Below are 19,842 nucleotides of genomic sequence, written 5' to 3'. Positions count from 1 at the left end.
CTCTGAGCTCAGTGAAAGAAAAGTGAGAGATGTAACATCATGGAAGCTTTAATTATAGTCATGACTCATTTCCTTAAGGAAAGTAAGCTTATGAGATTACCCGGCTCTGTGTGTGTGTCTGTCCCATCAACTTCACAATGCCTGGACCAATATCAACCAAATTGTGTACAGTAGTTGGGACACCTTAACAGCGTAGTTTGTGATGCCATTCACCCTGATTCAAGATGGCACACATGTAAACATTTTAGTCCAGTTTTAGGGATAGCGAAAAGAAAGTAGGCAGATTAGTTCTTACCAGAACTACTTGTGTTTTTGTATCACTCTCTTTGTGAGCTCTCCAATTGTGGCCCACTACTGTTGGGATTAATCTATGAAGGACCAACCCTGGCTTGGGCAACTTCAAGTAGAGTTACTATCTTTGCTCAGATGTGGGGGAATTAGCTCAAATTAGGTGTGAATGTGCATACAGCAATGTTTTATAAGGCAGCCAGAAAGCTGATTAGTTAAAAGTATTCAAAAGAGAACAAAAGAGTTGGCAAGTTTTCTCAACAATAAGGGTTAACTTTTTATTAAATAATAGAAGGACACAAAGTTAGAGGTAGCTGGCAATCTCTAGAAGATGCCAGTCCTTAAGCAGAACAATGAATATAAGCTTGAGAGTATCCTAGCATAGAGAGATGGGGATGATAGGCGAGAGAAAATAGTTGATTGATTAAGTGCCGTCAAGTCGATGTCAACCACATAGATTCTCTCCAGGATGATCTGTCTTCAACGTGGCCTTTTAGATCTCTCAGTGGTGCATTCATTGCTGTCGTGATCGAGTCCATCCACCTTGTTGCTGGTTGTCGTCTTTTTCCTTCAAATTTTCCCAGCATTATGGGACTTCTCAAGGGAGCTGGGTCTTCACATAATGTGTCCAAATTTTGATAGTTTGAGCCTGGGCATTTGTGCCTTGAGTGATAATGATAATAAATGATAATAATAATAAATAATAATAATATAATATGATAATAATATAATAATAATAATAATCCCCCAGTGAGGCACTACCTTGATGTGGTTGTGGGGCTTGTGTGCTCTGATGAAGGTGAGAGCTATGCCAGAGGTCCAACCATACTGGACAGATCTCACCAGAGAAGCCAGACAAAGAGTGCCTCTCCCATCAACAATATGGTGAAACGTAACTTTAATAAATCTATACCGGATCAGTCGTCGCCCGGGTCAACAAGGACCGCACCAGGTGCTATAGTCCCTGGACATCTGGTGGCAAGTGGGCTACAGGACTCAGGATCTTCAGTTGAGCAACCAGGGCTGGAGACAGCAAAGCTACTGGAAGAAATGTCGCTTAACCGAAAAAATATATACAAAAAATGCGAACAAGGAAATAATGATCTGCTATTACAAGTCTAGTCCAACTAGAAGAGGTTATTTAAAAAGAATGTACCAAGTTTGGAAAGAGAAGCATCCAGATACAGAAATAACAGAACAAAGGCTAGCAGACCAGAGAAGATTCATAATAAGAAATAAAGTATTCACAGGAGTTGAGCTGGAAGAACTGCAAAGAGCAACACAGGCTCAAGATATGGAAGAAGAATTACCACCAACTGAAGCAGTTGCTCAGGCGCAGATGGAGGAGGTGTTGGAAATAGAGGATACCACCGTTGCTGAACTCTTTCAAAATCAAAACCAGGCAACCTCCCCTTTGCCTTCACCTCAAAAACCCAAATGCCATTTAACAGAAAAGCAACAAGCACTAAAGCACAAAATAACTGAGCACATGAACCAAACAACCACCAGGGTTCGACTTCCCGCTCTAAAAACAGTTGCCAAAAAAACAACTTGCTCAGGCATTAAAAGATGTCAATGCTGCACTTGCAGAAATAACAACCAAGAATTTGCAAGAAACAAACCAACTAATGTACAGTGCAGCAACAACAACAACACAAGAGCTTGGATATAAAATCAGTGGACCTGTAAAAAAAGAAAGCAGTACATCACCTAAATGGAAGATTAGATTAGAAAATAAAATCTCCAGGCTTAGATCAGATGCTAGTAAAGTGAAAGATATGAAAGACAAGAAGCTGAAGAATGAAAACACCAAACAGTATCTGATCCAAAAATACCACCTAGATTCAAGGAAAATTAGAGAAGTCCTGGAAATAATAAAGCAGCAAATAACAGCAGTGTCAAAGAAGATTAGCAGATATGAAGCCAGAATTACACAACACAGGCAGAATCTCCAATTCCAGTCGAATCAGAGACGTTTCTACCAAAGCATAGAAGGAGAAATTGCAAGAAACATAGAAACACCAAATAAAGAAGAAACAGTGCAATTCTGGGGGAAATTATGGGACAATCCAATAGATTATAATAAAAAAGCAGGCTGGATGAAAGAGGTCAAAAATGTAACCAACAAATGCAAGATCTAATAATAACACCAGAATTAATAAGTGAAAGAGCAAAGAAAATTAAAAATTGGACTGCGCCAGGTGATGATGAACTGCATGGCTTCTAGCTTAAACACCTAACAAGCCTTCATAAACAACTATCAAAACAGTTCAATCACATTATGAAAGGCGGTGATATTGAACAATGGCTAACAACTGGGAAAACTCATCTCATCATGAAAGACCCAGCCAAAGGTGCAGTTCCAAGTAATTATAGACCGATAACCTGCCTGCCAACCATCTTCAAATTATTAACTGGAATAATAGCAGATGAAGTGATGCAACACTTATTAACTAACAAACAGCTTCCAGTTGAACAGAAAGGAAATTGCCCGAACACCAGAGGCACAAAAGACCAGCTGCTGATTGACAAAATGATCTTAGAAAACTGCAAGAGAAGAAAAACCAATCTAAGTGTTGCATGGATTGACTACAAGAAAGCCTTTGATTCATTGCCTCACACATGGATACTAAAATGTTTAGAAACAACTGGTGTCAGCAAAAACATTCAGATATGTATTAAAAAAATGAGCATGTGGAGTACACAGTTAACAATCAATGGCGAGGCACTTGGACAGGTTAGCATTAGAAGAGGCATTTTCCAAGGGGACTCACTATCCCCTCTATTGTTTGTAATCGCCATGACCCCACTTTCACAAATACTAAACAAAACAAGCCTTGGATACCAAACATCTAAAACATCCAGTAAAATCAACCATCTGCTGTAAATGGATGATCTGAAGTTGTATGGAAAGTCCCAGTCAGAAATCGAATCACTGCTAAACACTGTCCGTATATTCAGTAGCGATATAGCAATGGAGTTTGGACTAGACAAGTGTGCTGCATTAATAATGAACAGAGGAAAAATAAGAAAAACAGAAGGAATAGAACTGCCCAATGGAAGCAAGATCAAGAACCTGGAAGAGAAAGAACATTACAAAGACTTGGGCATTCTCCAGGCTGATAACATCACACACACTGAAGTTAAAAGAAAAATTGGAAGTGAATACATCAGGAGAGTCAGAAAAACCCTCAAATCCAAACTCAATGGCGGCCCGGAACACCATACAAGCCATAAACACCTGGGCTATACCTGCTATCAGATACACTGCAGGAATAATAGACTGGACCCAGGCAGAGCTAGAGATGCTAGATCGCAAGACCAGGAAAATCATGACCATCAATCCTGCTCTGCACCCCCGCAGTGATGTAGATAGGCTATACCTCCCTCCCAGCTCAGGTGGAAGAGGAATGCTGCAAGTCCATCAAACAGTAGAGGAGGAGAAAAGAGGCCTTGAAGAATATATAAGGGACAGTGAAGAAGATGCACTTCAGATGGTCAAGAACGCGAAACTATTCAACACCAATGAAACAAAATGGGCCTACAAGAATGAACAAGTCAAGAACCGAGCAGAAAAATGGAGAAATAAACCCCTGCATGGTCAATATTTGCACCATATAAGTGGAAAATCAGACATCACCAAGACCTGGCAATGGCTTAAGAATGGCAACTTGAAGAAAGAAACAGAGGGTTTAATACTGGCTGCACAAGAACAGGCACTAAGTACAAATGCAATAAGAGCAAAAGTAGAAAAATCCACCACAAACAGCAAGTGCTGCCTTTGTAAAGAAGCAGATGAAACAGTGGACCACCTGATCAGCTGTTGTAAAAAGATTGCACAGACTGACTACAAACAAAGGCATGACAAGGTAGCAGAGATGATACACTGGAACATCTGCAAAAAATACAAGCTACCTGTAGCCAAGAACTGGTGGGACCATAAAATTGAAGAAGTTGAAAAAAATGAAGATGTAAAAATATTATGGGACTTCCGACTACAAACAGACAGACATCTGCCACACAATACACCAGATATAACTGTAGTTGAGAAGAAAGAAAAACAAGTCAAAATAATCGACATAGCAATACCAGGGGATAGCAGAATAGAAGAAAAAGAAATGGAAAAAATCACCAAATACAAAGATCTACAAATTGAAATGGAAAGGCTGTGGCAGAAGAAGACCAAAATAATCCCAGTGGTAATTGGCGCCCTGGGTGCAGTTCCAAAAGACCTTGAAGAGCACCTCAGCAGCATAAGGGCCATAGAAATAACCATCAGCCAATTACAAAAAGCAGCTTTACTGGGAACAGCCTATATTCTGCGACGATATCTATAACCATTGACAATAAAATTCTGGCATCCCAGGTCCTTGGGAAGGACTCGATGTCTGGATAAAACAAACCAGTCAATAACACCTGTCGGACTGTGTAAACAAGAAAGAAATAATAAATAATAATAAAATAATAATAATAATAATAATAATAATTCAATTTCTATACCACCCTTCCAAAAATGGCTCAGGGCGGTTTACAAAGAGAAATAACAAACAAATAAGATGGCTTTTTTTAAAAGCCAGAAAGCTACATTGAAAATTCTGATCTTGCAGACATCTGGATCATGGCCACTTTGTCTATGGCAGGGATTCCCAGCTTTTTGACAAGCATACCTCTTCTGTTGCAAGCCTTCAGCTCAGGTAGCCCATAGAGATTGTGTGCATCCACACATTAATCAGAAATTAACTGGACAAGTTTACAATTCCTATTAATTTCAGTGGAGGTACTCACTGCTAATTGGTATACGGAAGAACTACAGGGTCAGAAGTGGCAAGGTAGACAACTAGAGCGCAAGTGGAGGAAGACCCGACTCAAATCCGACAGATTACATAGAAAGCATTTGAAGATCTATTCTCAGGCGATACATGCGGCAAAGAAGCGATTCTTTTCCTCCCATATTGCCTCAGCAAGTTCACATCCGGTGGAGTTGTTCTGGGTTGTGAAGGGGCATGTGTGTCCCTTCCCCCTTGAATCAGTACTTAGAACCAACAATTACTTGCTGTGACATTTTTAATGAGTTCTTCGTGGACAGAATCTCTCATATTCGTGCCAACTTGGATTCAAACTCCACAGTTGTTACAGAGTCTGATGCCAAGATGCCAGCAGCTCCTCTTATGTGATGACCCTGGATCACTTTCAGTTTGTGACTCCTGAGGATGTGGACAAGTTGCTTGGAATGGTACTGCCTACCACCTGCCCTCTTGATCCTTGCCTGACATGGCTTATACTAACTGGCAGGGAGGCTGTTGTAGAGATTATAAATGCTTCTCTGAGGGAGGGCAGGATGCCTCCTTGTCTCAAGGAGGCAATCATTAGACCGCTTCTGAAGAAGCCTGCCTTGGATCCCTCAGAGTGGATCATGGTTGGGCAAGGTGATTGAGAAGGTGGTGGCCTCCCAGCTCCAGGTGGTCTTGGAGGAAACTAATTATCTAGACCCATTTCAAACTGGCTTTCGGGTGGGCTATGGGGTGGAGATTGCCTTGGTTGGCCTGACGGATGATCTCCAATTGGGAATTGACAGAGGGAGTGCGACTGTTCGTCCTTTTGGATCTCTCAGCGGCTTTCGATACTATTGACCATGGTATCCTTCTGGAACATCTGAGTGGATTTAGGGTGGGAGGCACTGCTTTGCAGTGGCTCCACCCCTACCTCACGGGAAGATTCCAGATGGTGTCTCTTGGAGACTGTTCTTCAGAATCTGAACTTTCGTATGGTGTCCCTCAGGGATCCATATTGTCTCCAATGTTTAACATCTACGTGAAACCGCTGGGAGAGATCATCAGGGGATTTGGTGCAGGGTGTTATCAATATGCTGATGACACCCAAATCTATTTCTCCATGTCAACATCATTAGGAGAAGGCATAACCTCCCTAAACGCCTGCCTGGAGGAAGTAATGGGCTGGAAGAGGGATAACAAACTGAGGCTGAATCCAAATCAGACGGAGGTACTTGTGTGGGGTCAGAACTCAGGAGACAGTTTTGATCTGCCGGTTCTGGATGGGGTCATGCTCCCCTGGAAGGAACAGGTACGCAGTCTGGGGGTGCTTCTGGATCCAAACCTCTCCCTGGTGTCCCAGGTTGAGGCGGTGGCCAGAAGTGCTTTTTATCAGCTCCAGCTGATACGCCAGCTGCATCAGTCTCTTGAAACAGTGGTACATCTGCTGGTAACCTCTAGGCTGGATTACTGCAATGCACTCTATGTGGGGCTGCCTTTGTATGTAGTCAAGAAACTGCAGTTGGTTCAGAATGCAGTAGCCAGGTTTGTCTCTGGGTCATCTAAGAGAGACCATATTACTCCTGTATTGAAGGAATTGCACTGGCTACTGATCGTTATGTTACCTATAATGCTCTTAATAGCTTAAGCTCTGGGTATGTAAGAGAACGTCTTCTTCACCATGAGCCCCACCACCTGCTAAGATCATCTGGAGAGGTTCGCCTGCGGTTGCCGCCAACTCATCTGGCAGCTACTCGGAACAGGCCTTCTCCGTTGCAGCCTTTAGACTTTGGAATGCGCTCCCTGTTGAAATAAAAGCCTCCCCATCTCTGGCAACTTTTTAAAAAGGCACTGAAGACACACTTATTCACCCAGGCTTTTAATTAGATTTCTAGTTTTAAATAATTTTAATACTGGGTTTTAAATGTTTTTAATCTTTTAAATGATTAATTGTTAATTGATTTAATATTTTAAATTATTTTAATTGTAAACCGCCCAGAGACACAAGTTTGGGGTGGTATAGAAATATTATAAATAAATAAATAAATGTATGTATGTTCTGATGCCAGTCAGGCTGAGGAGAGAGAGACAGTAAGCTTCAGCATGTAGCCAACCCATCAGGATCAGAGGAAGGTCTTCACCCTCCTCCCTCCCCTTCTGCAGCACACAGTTGATGACACATTTGCTTCAAGCTGGCTAAATGCAGAACAAATAGCACAGTTGCAGTGTGAGAAGACAGGAGGGTTCTGAATAACCCTTGGAGCCCTTTAAATACCCCTAGAGGTATTAGTACCCCCTACTGGGAACCCCTTGTCTATGGGACACTTCCAATCAGACTTCTAAATAATGCATAGGTATCCATTATTTGGGAATGTCCCATGGGAGGAATCTGTTCCAGTAATACCATGTTAGAGCTGGTAAGGTTCGTTCCAGGATTTATTAAATTCATCACTTGTAAAAAAAATTCAGTAAATTTTAAGAATAATATTTACAAACATTTAAAAAAATACCAACCTCCATTGTATGCTGGAGATATGTCTAACAGCCAAGACATTTAGTAAGTTGCCAGACATTTTTAAAGTGTTTACATAAGTTGGTCTCATTTAGTACACATCTGTCAAGACATCACTAATATTACATCAGTAATTGTCACAGAGAAATGACATTCTAAAATAAACTTTACAGCCCCACCAAATGCAACACATCATTCTAGGCTCAAAATTTGAAGTATCTTCTAAAACTACAGGGATGTATTTAAAAAGTCCATAATCTTCAGTCAGATGTGTTTTGCCATGTTCCTCCTTATGTTACAGTAGTTAAGATTTCAGTTCTCTGGGGATTTCATTCAGTTCCTTTACCTGAGAACAAGACAAAGTTTTACTCCTTTCCCTAATTCTATGCCTTATAATATTCTAAATTGTTAAACTACTAGTATCCAGATAAACGCACACCAATCACTAACACATACATGGCTATATTAGTTTCTCCCAGAATTAGTGTCCAACAACTTTAGTAGTTGGAAACTAGTGCTCAGGTAAAGACTGTCATCTGTTACATGCACTGTCAAGCTTGTTTGTATTTATATCAAAGATGCACTTAGCAATAGCACTTACATTTATATACCGCTCTATAGCCGAAGCTCTCTAAGCGGTTTACAATGATTTAGCATATTGCCCCCAACATTCTGGGTACTTGTAGTTAGGAGACTAGACTTGACTAGAGTTCTGAGCTAAGGTATCAGGCCAATTGTATTGATCAGAAGGTGTTTTCAAAGTCTGTTATAAGCCATTGTGTAGTTGTGCACAAAGTTTGCTTATATAGTTTGCAGACACTAAACTGAACCAAGGAAGCATCTTGTTCAGTGCTTTGGTTGGTATTATTACCAGCCCACAGAAGAAGTCTGCATGTGTATAGACTGAACTACAGCTTTGGGTACAAGAAAAACCCTTTTTCCCCAGGTTGATCTCTCTACAGGTCCTAGGTACAAAAGAAAACAGCTAGTGTCTCAAAGTTCAAATCCCCATTCAGCAATCATACTTGCTGGGTGACTGTCACTTCTCTCTCAGCCTAACTTCACAGGGTGGTTGTGAGGAAAAACTTAACTATGTACACTGCTCTGGACTCCTTGGAGGAAGAGCAGAATATAAATGTTAAAATAAAATAGATTAGTCCCCAAGCAACTGGGTATCAGAGCACAATACACAAAAATACTGTCCCAGCATCAAGACCAGGCTCTTCAGATAGCAATTAGGAACTAGATACAAGGTCTTGAGTATCACTCTTCCCTAGTTGCTGTTTCATTTATATATTTGAGCACTTCTAAAGACATGCTGTAGCAGAAAAAATGAACCACTCTTGTGGTTTAACTACTTTGCTTTAAAAAAAAAGTGAGAACACTTACCTCAGCTTTTTCATATTTCCCCCTCTTTCTTCTAGTAAAGATCTGCAGTGGAAACATAACATAAGAACAGCCCTGTTAAGTCAGGCCCAAGGCCTATCTAGTCCAGCATCCCATTTCAGACACAGTGGCTCACCAGATGCCTCTAAGAAACGCACAGGCAAGAGGTGAGGGCATGCCCTCTCTCCTGCTGTTGCTCCCCTGCAGCTGGTATTTGGAGGCATCTTGCCTCCAAGGCTAGAGGTGGCCTATAGCCACCAGACAGGAGATTAAGATTTAAACAGAATTTGTCTAAACAACTCAAGACTCCAGAAAAAACCCATCTAAGCAACACCATGAATCATTAAGGCCACCTAGTAATATGCCCTTCTGCCGAACAGCTCCTCACTACTCATACAACATGCAGGATTCAGAGGACCAAGTCACTCTTAGCTGTTTATACTACTTTTTTATGCATCTCTAGCTATATAAATGGTGACAAGTAATTTTGCTGCATGGCCAACCAACAATTTCCCAGTTCTCCCACATTCAGTCTATAACAAGCCTGAATTCAGTATCATCTCCCATATCCTTATACAGTTCAGAAGCATGAAGCACCATTTCTAGAGGGAGGAGAAAATTACTCTTTTTTAAAATTGCAGTTTAAGAGTGCCAAGATGCAAACATACCAGTACGAGAATACCAGCAACTATTGCCAGTACTACAATCACAATGACAGCAATAACTCCAGCAGTCAAACGTTTCATTGAAAATTCTGGTGGCTTTTCATCAACATAGTAGATGACAGTATTTTCAAGCTGCAAAGGTTCTCCTGCAACTAGGATTTCGAATTTATCATTTGCAATCAGGGAATCCCCTTTGACCTGAAAGAACAGAAACATTAGTTACTCAGTTGCTCTTCTATAATTTGGAGTATCTAAATTAGCAAAAGCCTTAGAAATATGGAATTCCATATTTGTTGGAAAGAACCAACATTTCTTTCTACCCTTAGTCAACTGGCATACTTACATCTTTTTCAAAGTAGTATGCCACATCAGCTATATCTGCATCCGAGACCAATTTATCTGAAGTATTTTGTTTCAGCTCAATAGTAATATAAGGCTTTTCATACTGGGAAGGGGGAAAAAAAAAACAGGATTAAACTCACAAAACCAGATCACATTCTATTCTAGTGTTTGTGATTCTAGGAAGCCTAATAAGTTGAAAAACATGTTCACTTCAAAAGCTATTTTACACAAGTAGTAGGTATTTGAAGTGATACTTAGTAAGAATAATTTTATTTGTTTTTCAAGTTTGTAGACCACCCCAAACTTGTTTCTAGGTGGTTCACAAAAACATAACCAAGTAAACAAATACTCATATTTGATAGTGTACCAGTGACAAATTTTGGTGTTGACCAAAATGTTATGTGGAATAAAAGTCTTAAATTAGCAAGCTATGGACTGTCTGTCCAGGTAAGAACAGAGTTCAGATCCCTTTTTTCCTGCCCCGATCCCATCCCTTGGGGTTAGAAAACTGAAAGAACAGGTACTTCTAGTGTTCAGCCACTATTTGAGAGTACTGTAATGATTTCTATGGAAATACAATGCTCAAGTTTTTAGTAGTCCTCAAACTGGCAAGTCACAGCCTAGCCCAACTTGGAGAGGGGGACAGAATGCTCTGGATGTAATCATACACACCCTTATAGGGCCAAGTGTATAGTTTAGAGATACCCCTGGACCTAGTATTTTCCCCGAGGCCCAGATTGTAGCCATAGCACAGACTGCTTTTCATCAGCTTCAAACTAATACACCAGCTGTACCTACAACTGAAAAATAAAGACCTAACCTCAATTATTCATGCTTTGGTGACCTCCAGATGGGATTACTGCAATGTACTATGTGGAGCTGTCCTTGAAGACACTTCAGAAACTTCAATTATTAGAGATCAGCTCAGTTATCAACAGGCTGAAGTGGATTATCTCATTCCACACACATTTTAATATGAGGGGCTGCAGAGGTTACCAATCTATTTGGGGCTCAATTCAAAATACTGGTTTTAGCCCTTAATGCCCTGGGGTCAATTATCTCAGGAAACACCTCCACCCATTTGTGCTCCCCGTGCCCCAAAATCAAGATCTACTAATAAGGCTCTAATGAGGATTTCATCATATGTTGACGCAAGATTGGCCTTCATAAGAGGCAGGGCCTTTTCTATTACAGCCCTGGAACTTTGGAATGTCCTTTCTAAGAAGGTCTGGTAGGCTTTATCTTAGCCTGTCTTTGAAAGATAACCTTTTTTCTGTTTACCTTCAGTAGCTGGTTTATTAGAATGCAGTTTTTCTTTTTGCTTTTAGTGGATATTTTGTAAACTACTTCTATAGTTTACTTGAAAAATGTTTTAAGCTGAAATTCATAACATTTAAATTTTAATATGAGAGGCTTATCCAAGTGGCAACTCTGCCATCAGAACATCCAAGAATTACTACATCATACCGTAACATTTATGTGCTTTCGATTGAGGTTGTAACGCTGAGAAAGTACATCTATGATGGTTCTGCAAATTAAAGACAGGAATTAGAAGCTGACTGCTAAAATTTAGTGTCAAGTTCTTATAGGCCATTCTAGTGACAACAGTGTTACACAACTGACCCAAGCAACACATTCAGCCTTCAGTGACAGACTGGTTCCTTAGCATCAACTTCTACCCCTGCAGTTGTATTCCCCTTACTTGGCATTAACCACAGAGGCATAGCTGGTTTAAACCATCCCTCCCATCTAAGCATTTAGACCAGGGTTGAACAACTTCGACCCTCCTACAGATGTTGGACTGTAACTCCCATAATTTCTGACTGTTGGCCACTGTGGCTGGGGATGATGGGAATTTTAGTCCAGAAACAGCTGAAGCTCTGATTTAGACCCAGTGCAGAAACAGTCTGGAAAGAACAGAACAGTACTGGTACTTCTACATATGTCTACTAAGCTTTCCTTTAAGCTACATTTTGAAGAGCATCTTATATATGCAGTCCTGAAGATTTCCAAATTCAAAAACATTTGTAAATATATTAACATACTTCTCCAGGTTCTCCGGAGCCGTGTTCCTCTCGAGATGTTTCATCTCAATAAAAATGAAGCTGAAAAATAAGTATTACAAGAATTTAGTTGGTGTTTCTGAACATGAACCATGACCTTAAGAAATAAGCTGCCCAAGCTGTGTACTTTTAAAAATGAAAATTAAAAATTAAATTTAAATTTAAAGATAAAAGTTCAGTGGGAAGCAACCTGCAGGCATAAACCATTGTTTCACACCCTTGTGTTCCCTTTAAGACAGTTTGGTGCAAAACACAGTCAAGGAACATGCAGTTTTTACCTTGTTCTGACTACTTCACTGCACGAGATGTTTTTGTCACTTTTTTCAGTTCTTCGTACTCCAGCAGAGTTTACACACCAGCAAGTGCTTGTCCCGTTGCACTGCTTAGCGTTAAAGTTGCCTTGGCTGTCACATTCTGGATTGTAAATGCCATCATTGTCTACAAATGCATGTTTTGGTTTTTCCCTTCTACCAGCCTTGAAGGCAGACACTTCTGCTTTCATCAGCAGGCATTTTGAAGTCACTTAAAAAAAAAAAAGATTGTGGAGAGCCATTTTTAAAGTTAGTGGACTATTTCAGTTTCAAATGTCTGTATCAGTTATTACGGAAAGCAGCAGTGCATTTCCACCTTAAATTTAAATTTGTTTTACTTTTGTACTTACATGTTTTACAGCTCACTGTCATATTAGACCCAATTGATACACATCTGCAGTCATCACCATCTACAACGCAATTTTGTGTCCGTTTGTTCTTCTCACATGTGCAGCCTGTAACATTTAAAACCATAAGTTAGAGAAAGACCCTTTGGTACCATACAAACACACAGGCAAGCAATTTTTACTTCAGAGTGAGGCAGAATTTCCAACTTTTATCATCTTGAGTAACCAAAGTCATATTAGAAATAAATTCTAATACCTGCCATTTACAAGAAATTATAGTCAAGAATTACCATTTCTAGCACAGACAGATAGCTCTCTTCAAACCTAGCTCAACTTTCCAGTTCTGTAAGAAACAGTTTTGTAGTCACACAATGATAATTTCGGAGTTATGCTCTTACATCTATAGATGTTAAGTAATCTCTCAGAATGTATCTGCTATGCAAGTCAAAGTATCCTTTGAGCTGACTGCAATAGGATATTTTAAATAATCATGCATACAAATATTTTCAGCTGCATGCATGAATACTTTCAAGTTACACATCCACAAATTATTCCAACACTTATTCTCTGGATACAGACATTGTGATAACTGGCCTTGAGGTACTGTTTCACTTGCAAGCTCAACATTTCAAACACAAGAAATCATAGAGTCTGTGGCCAATATTCCCTTCCTGGGCAAGGTGCTTGAGCATTTAATGGCTGACCAGCTCCAGACACTTTTGGAGGGAACGGATTATCTAGATCCATTTTAGTCAGGCTTCAAGCCTGGCTTTGGAACAGAAACTGCTTTGGTCGGCCTGTGGGGGGAGAGAGAGAGGGTACAACCCGGTTAATTCTCTTGGATCACTCAGCAGCTTATGATACCATTGGCCATAGTATCCTTTTGGATAGGCTGGTCAAGTTGGATGTGGGATGCACTGCTTGGAGGTAGTTCTGCTCTTATCTTGAGGCCCATTTCCAAAAGGTGGTGCTAAGGGTTTACTGCTCAACCCCTTGGCAGTTGTGCTTTGGGGTTCTGCAGGGTTCCATTATTTCCCCTATGCTGTTTAACATCTACATGAAACCACTGGGAGACATACAGAGATTTGGCCTGTGGTGTCATCAATATGCAGATGACACTCAGATGTATCTCTCTTTCATCAGACACAGGTGAGGCGGTGACTGTACTGAATTGGTGCATGGATGCAGTGATGGACTGGATGAGGGTGAACAAGTTGAGACTCAATCCAGACAAGACAGAAGTATTGTTAGTCTTGCTGAGAGCCAGCGTGGTGTAGTGGTTAGAGTGCTGGACTAGGACCAGAGAGACCCGAGTTCAAATCCCCATTCAGCCATGAGACTTGCTGGGTGACTGGGCCAGTCACTTCTCTCTCAGCCTAGCCTACTTCACGGGGTTGTTGTGAAAGAGAAACTTAAGTATGTAGTACACCGCTCTGGGCTCCTTGGAGGAAGAGCGGGATATAAATGTAATAATAATAGTCGGTAATTCCTCGCCCTGGTAAATGATTTTCAGCCTGTTCTAGATGGGGCTGCACTCCACCTGAAGGATCAGGTTCGCAGTCATCAATCCAGCTTCTCAATCCAGCACTGTCGCTAGAGGCTCAAATGGCCTCTGTGGCTTGGAGCACCTTTTATAAGCTTAGGCTGATATACCAACTGTGACCTTACTTGGACAGAGATAGCTTGGCCACAGTTACTCATGTTCTGGTAACCTCTAGCTTAGATTACTGCAATGCATTTTACATGGAACTGCCTTCAAAAATAGTCCGGAAACTGCAGCTGGTACAAAATAGAGCTGCAAGTATATTAACTGGGACTGGGCATTTTGATCATATCATGCCTGTGCTTGGTCAGCTGCATTGGCTCTTGGTCAGTTTCCAGCACAATTCAGAGTGCTGGTTTTAACCTTTAAAGCCCTAAATGGCCCTGCCCCATATGTCCCAAGTCAAACCTTAAGAACTTCTTCAGAGGCCCTGCTCCGAGTGCCCTTGCCAAATGAGGTGAGGCATTAGGGAGAGGGCCTTTTTGGTGGTTGAACTCATTTATGTAATAGCCTCCCCAGTGACGTTCGCTTGGCTTCATAACTTTGTTCTTTTAGATGGCAGTTAAAGACTTTTTTGTTCACTTAGGCCTTTTAAATTTTGATTTTTAAATTTGATTTTTAAAACTGATATTAAAAGTTTTAAAACTGTTTTGTATTGTGGTGTGTGGTGTGATTTCATATGCATTGTGTTTTTACTTGATGTTTTAATGCTATGTTGTGAGCCATCCAGAGAACAATTTGTTATGGGGTGGCTAACAAATAAAGAGGAGGAGAAGCGAGGAAGGAGCTAAGGTGTTTAATCCTAAATATGGATGTGCATTATGTTGTGCAGTTGAGAGTACCAAGATGACAGGTTTCTACATACTTCTTACCAAAAAGAGGGATAACAAGAGCCTTAGCTCAGATTAAACTACTTCAGTATCCAAAGGCAGTCTCAAAGACCCACTGGTTTTCTACATCAACTATATTACAGCAATCTAGAGGGGGGATGTTTTTGAAACCAAATAGGTCAAAGCATACAGGTTCAAAACTACAGTCATAGCCTTTGTTTATTCCAAGGCATAATATGCAAGTTTACTTAGGAACAAGTCACTTCAGTTTGCTCAGATATAAAACAGGGCTGTTGTAAACCATCACACACTGCAAGCAGATGAAAGATTGTTCCTTAGTCTAGAAAGATCTTATCATTTCAGCCTTGTAGTCACATCCTTTATTCCCAGTTAATCCAATAAAGGCCTACAAACACACACACCTACCCGATAGATAGTTCATGCTCAAAGGAAGGACAGACACTTAAAATACAATACAAGGTGGACTGATCACATGGAGACCCATAGACACAACGGTCTCCAAGGGAAAGAGGCAAGTTGGGTGGCTATATGTATCGTCTCCACAAGATGGAGGGGAGGGATGCACTCTCCATCATGCAAAAACTAGGTACATGTCTGAACCAGATGCCTATACAAAGCAAGTGTGTTTAACTGAAGTTAAAACTCCATAATACACACTTGGTACAAAAGTTACATTAACAGTACCATCATCATCTTGCTAAGAAACCCTCTCCCCTGTACTCACTGTTCATGTGAACATTAGAAGAATAGGACCTGTTCAAATTCATATCTGTCCGATTACTTTAGAAGCTTCTGCTCAATTATTCAGGGGCACCTTTTTAGTCTAGCAAGAAGCCTTGCTTGATTAGACCAACCAACTAGCCCTGTTCACCACTCTCTTCACAAGCACTCTGAGAAGTCAACCCAATTTTAACGATAAAATGCAGCAAAAGCTGGTTTAAAAGCTTTACACCAGGACTGGGCAGATTTGGCCCACCAGTTGTTGTTGGATGACAACTCCCATCATCCCTAGGTACAATAAATTGTGGCTGGGGATGATAGGAATTGTAGTTCAACAACATTTGGAGGACAAGGTTTGCTCAGCCCTGCTTTACAAACACACACTCCTTCATAAGCTGTGGTCAAGTACAAATACAATATGCCCATTGTATGAAACCTTCTTTCCCAAAGTTGATTCATTTCAGACAGTCTGAGGTCATATCTAGAGATCACTTTCACACTACTTCCTTCTACACAGTTTACAAACAGCAGAACTCCTATTTTATCAGAAGCTGAAGCACACAGAAACCCAAGCCATTTGCACATGTGAAACTTATGAATATCGTCTCCCTGAATTGCAAATCACCCTTGGGCACCTCCCTCAATTGTGGCTCCCAGTTGTAGCTCCACTAGAAGTGGTGGAGCATCTCTCTCCTCAGCTCTTCTAGGTAACCTTCCTATCAGGAAATGATAGCTCTGTCAGCACCTGTGGATAGGGATGTGCATGAAACCAGTTTGAAGACAAAGGGAATCTCTTTAAGGATGGGGTAGGGTGCTCTTACCCTCCCGCTGAATCCTCCCGGCTGACACTGCCTTTTAAAACAGTCCAGGGGGCGGCAGCGTACCTCCTTGCCACCCCAGTGCCTCTTCAGACTGGAAGTGACTGGAAATTGTCACTGTGTGTGGGCACATTACACTTGCTCACTTGCGCAAACGTCATGACATGCACATGGGCAGCAGCAACTTCCAGTCCGAGGAGACAACAGGGCAGCAAGAAGGTATGCTGCCGCTCCACCCAATCATTTAAAAAGGCAGCACCGGCAGGGGAAATGTGGCGGGAGGAATAAGAACACCCTCCCCCCATCCTTAAAGAGATCCCCCCCACCTTCGAACCAGCAGGAGCCAGTTCCGTGCACACCACTACCTGTGGAGGTTAAAAGTGCCTCCAGAAGTCTGCCCTGAAGCTCTTGTGTTGTCATAGGTGCCTCTGGAGCAATTTATTTACTTTTACATTTGTATCCTGCTTTTCCTCCAAGGAGCCCAGAGTATATGGTTATATTTATCTTAGCAGCCCTGTGAGGTATGCAACTGGTCCAGAGCCGCTCAGCGAGTTTCATGGCTGAACAAGGATTTGAATGCAGGTCTCCCCAGTCATACACCAACTCTCCAGCCACTACCCCACAATGGCACTCTTCTTAGCCTGCTGATCAAACTAAAGGAATTGACTTTTATTAGAGAATGTTTAACACATGGTTTACAAAAGCAATAGTGATACTTCACCACTCACAGCACCAGAAAAAACAGGTAGCAGCAGAGCACCCCCTGCAGTTTCTGTGGCAATCTCTCTTTTTCTGATAGGAGAGGTGGCCAGAAGCAAAGAGCAACTCCTGTGCTTCATTTAACGCATTTCATACCCCCTTTCATGGCACTGAAAGGAATGCAGAAGAGTCACATACTGTTCCCTCTTCCAGCCCTTCCCCACAAGAGCTGGTGTGGCATAGTGGCTAAGAAACTGAGCTGCAACTCAGAGCTTCCCTGAGGTTACTTGGTGACCCCAGGCAAACCACTCCATCTCAGCCTCAGCTTCAATACAGGAATAATGCTTACTTGATAATAGGAGTCATATGTGAAGAACTTTCCACACTCAAAAATGCTATATAAATGCCAAGTATTGTTATAATTAGAGAATTAGTAGCCAGCATCTAATTTAAAGTAAGTGGCTGAATGTATATGGGCAGGGGGTAGGTTATCCAATTAACTGGAGCCTCTCTTTTATACACTCAGGATTTTTTAATTGATCAATTAAATGTTGCAGTCCTAATCACAGCCACTTCTTTCAGGAGGCTTCAGCAGGGCTATGTTTTACAGGACCTTTAGCAAGGTATCTTGCCTTCCATGGGCCTCAGGAGTGACTCTACTGTAATCACATCAAAACTAGTGTGCGCTCTGGTTGGTTTATTTTCTCCCCCTCCCCTGTTCCCCCTTCCCCTTCCCAGAATTATTGAAATAGAAATGTGATATTGGGGTGGGTGTTGTGGGTTTGAAATAGGGAATATGTTAAGTGGAACAAATATTAATACATATATTGTATTGTTGGAGGAATTTTTTACCATAAAATGTTTTTAAAATCCACATCAAAGCTAAGAGCATAGAATCTCAGGAATCAATGGGTCCTCCACAGCTACTGACCACATACCAACACCATAGTCATGAGGAAGTGTCAGTTCAACAATTATATTTTAAGTCACTTCCTCTTGAGAGGGCATGCCCTCAACTCCTGCTGTAGGCTTCCAGTGGCATCTGGTGGGCCACTGTGTGAAACAGGATGCTGGACTAGATGGGCGTTGGGCCGATCCAGAAGGGCTGTTCTTATGGATGCCACAGGCAGATAGATGCCCCTAAGCTCCTCCGAGGTGAAGCTTGGAGATCTCTTTGGAAAGAAAAGACCCCTTCAAAAGGAAATGATATTTGAAGGGGGAAACAAGTGCTTCCCACGATTTCCTAACCTGACAATATCCCAGCCACAGGGGGAAGGAAAATACAGAAAACAAGTAAAAAGCTTCCCAGTGTTGCTAGGTTCACCACCGCCATACTTCCTGAATCTACATAGTGCCTCCCAGCCAGGTGTATCCAGAGTAAACAGGTGTGTTTGTAATCCTGCAGGTGAAGACTTGGCCTTCCATTTGTTTTCCTTTGTACAACATTTAACCTTCTTAAATCCGAATATTAAGAGATGCTTACCCGATACTAACATTTAGGACGAGGGCATCGACCCCTGGTGAGAATTAGTGAACCATTTGTCTATTTTTAGTACATAGAACTGAGGAGTGGGCGCATTTATTGCAAGTTCGCTCCAAAGTTTTTACATAGGTGGAAATAAATTTGATGAAGAAGCAGCCTGCCAAGAGTACAGCAGCCTCTAAGGTGGACGCCCGCCCGCCTGCCTGCCTCTCCAGGGCTTCTCCAGGTGCTTCAGCGCCTCAGGGCGTTGCCTCCAGGAGGCTCCGCGCACTTCCAAGCCACCAGGGCCTGGCTGGGCGGGGCGGCCACCTCCACAGCAACAAGCCCCGCTCTCCAGGTGTGCTTCGACGGCAGGCCCAGCCCAGCCACCAGGGGCTGCCTTAGCCAGCGAGGAACCCCAGCCCCTCTCTCACCCACAGCCCGCCCGACGGCCCCGACGAGGCGCCATTTTGTGGCGGGCAGAAATGGCTTCCCCCCACTTCCAAGGGGGCGCTGCGCTCCTCCGGGCGAGGCGCCCCGAAGCTCCCCCACCGACGCCCAGCCGGGGGAGGAAGGAAAAAAAGGAATGGCGGGGGAAACGCCTCCCTGGAGGGGCGCACTTACCGCGGCACACGGTGGCGGCGAGCGCCAGCAGCGCCACCAGCAGCAGCAGAGCCCCACGAGGCCACCCCATGGCCGGCGAGCGAGGAGGAGGCGGCAGGTCGACGGGGAAGCAGCAAGGCGGCTGAGGGGGTGCAGCGACCACCACCGGCGCCTCTCCTTCTTCTTCTCCTTCGCAGTCTCGCTCCGCCGCCGCGACTCCTGTGCTCCCTTCCTGCTCTCTGGAGCGGCTCGACAGGTTCCGCAGGTAAAAACCAAGCCCCTCGAGCAGCCAGCCGCGCCCGCCTTCTCAGGTTACCCAGGCAAACAGGCAGAGCTGCCACGCCCCTCCCTGCACCTCGCCCCACACAGATAGCGCTGCTGCTGCTCCTGCTCCTTCCTCTCGCGAAGAACAAATGCGACCCGCCGCCGCCCCTTCCCCGCGCTTATAGCCCGCAGCGCCACC

General features: G+C 42.6%; 1 protein-coding gene across 2 annotated transcripts; it reads right to left on the bottom strand.

The window, feature by feature from the left end:
* Nucleotides 1-7,475: 7,475 nt before the first annotated feature.
* Nucleotides 7,476-19,813, bottom strand: EPCAM (epithelial cell adhesion molecule). Of its 2 annotated transcripts, none has more exons than XM_053243647.1 (9): nucleotides 19,401-19,813; nucleotides 12,687-12,791; nucleotides 12,304-12,547; nucleotides 12,008-12,067; nucleotides 11,430-11,490; nucleotides 9,964-10,065; nucleotides 9,624-9,818; nucleotides 8,959-9,000; nucleotides 7,476-7,915 (listed from the first exon to the last, which is right to left on the bottom strand). In XM_053243647.1, exons 1-9 carry the CDS (start codon nucleotides 19,468-19,470, stop codon nucleotides 7,874-7,876), a joined length of 921 nt encoding a protein of 306 aa, XP_053099622.1. In that variant the 5' UTR covers nucleotides 19,471-19,813; the 3' UTR covers nucleotides 7,476-7,873. The 2 variants fall into 2 exon arrangements, with proteins under 2 accessions (XP_053099622.1, XP_053099632.1); XM_053243657.1 differs by lacking the exon at nucleotides 19,401-19,813 and adding an exon at nucleotides 18,798-18,825.
* Nucleotides 19,814-19,842: the final 29 nt, after the last annotated feature.

This window comes from Hemicordylus capensis, chromosome 1 (assembly GCF_027244095.1).
Source record: "Hemicordylus capensis ecotype Gifberg chromosome 1, rHemCap1.1.pri, whole genome shotgun sequence".
NCBI lineage: Eukaryota > Metazoa > Chordata > Lepidosauria > Squamata > Cordylidae > Hemicordylus > Hemicordylus capensis.
The sequence above is the reverse complement of the archived record's forward strand: the minus strand, read 5'-3'. Positions and strand labels throughout refer to the sequence as shown.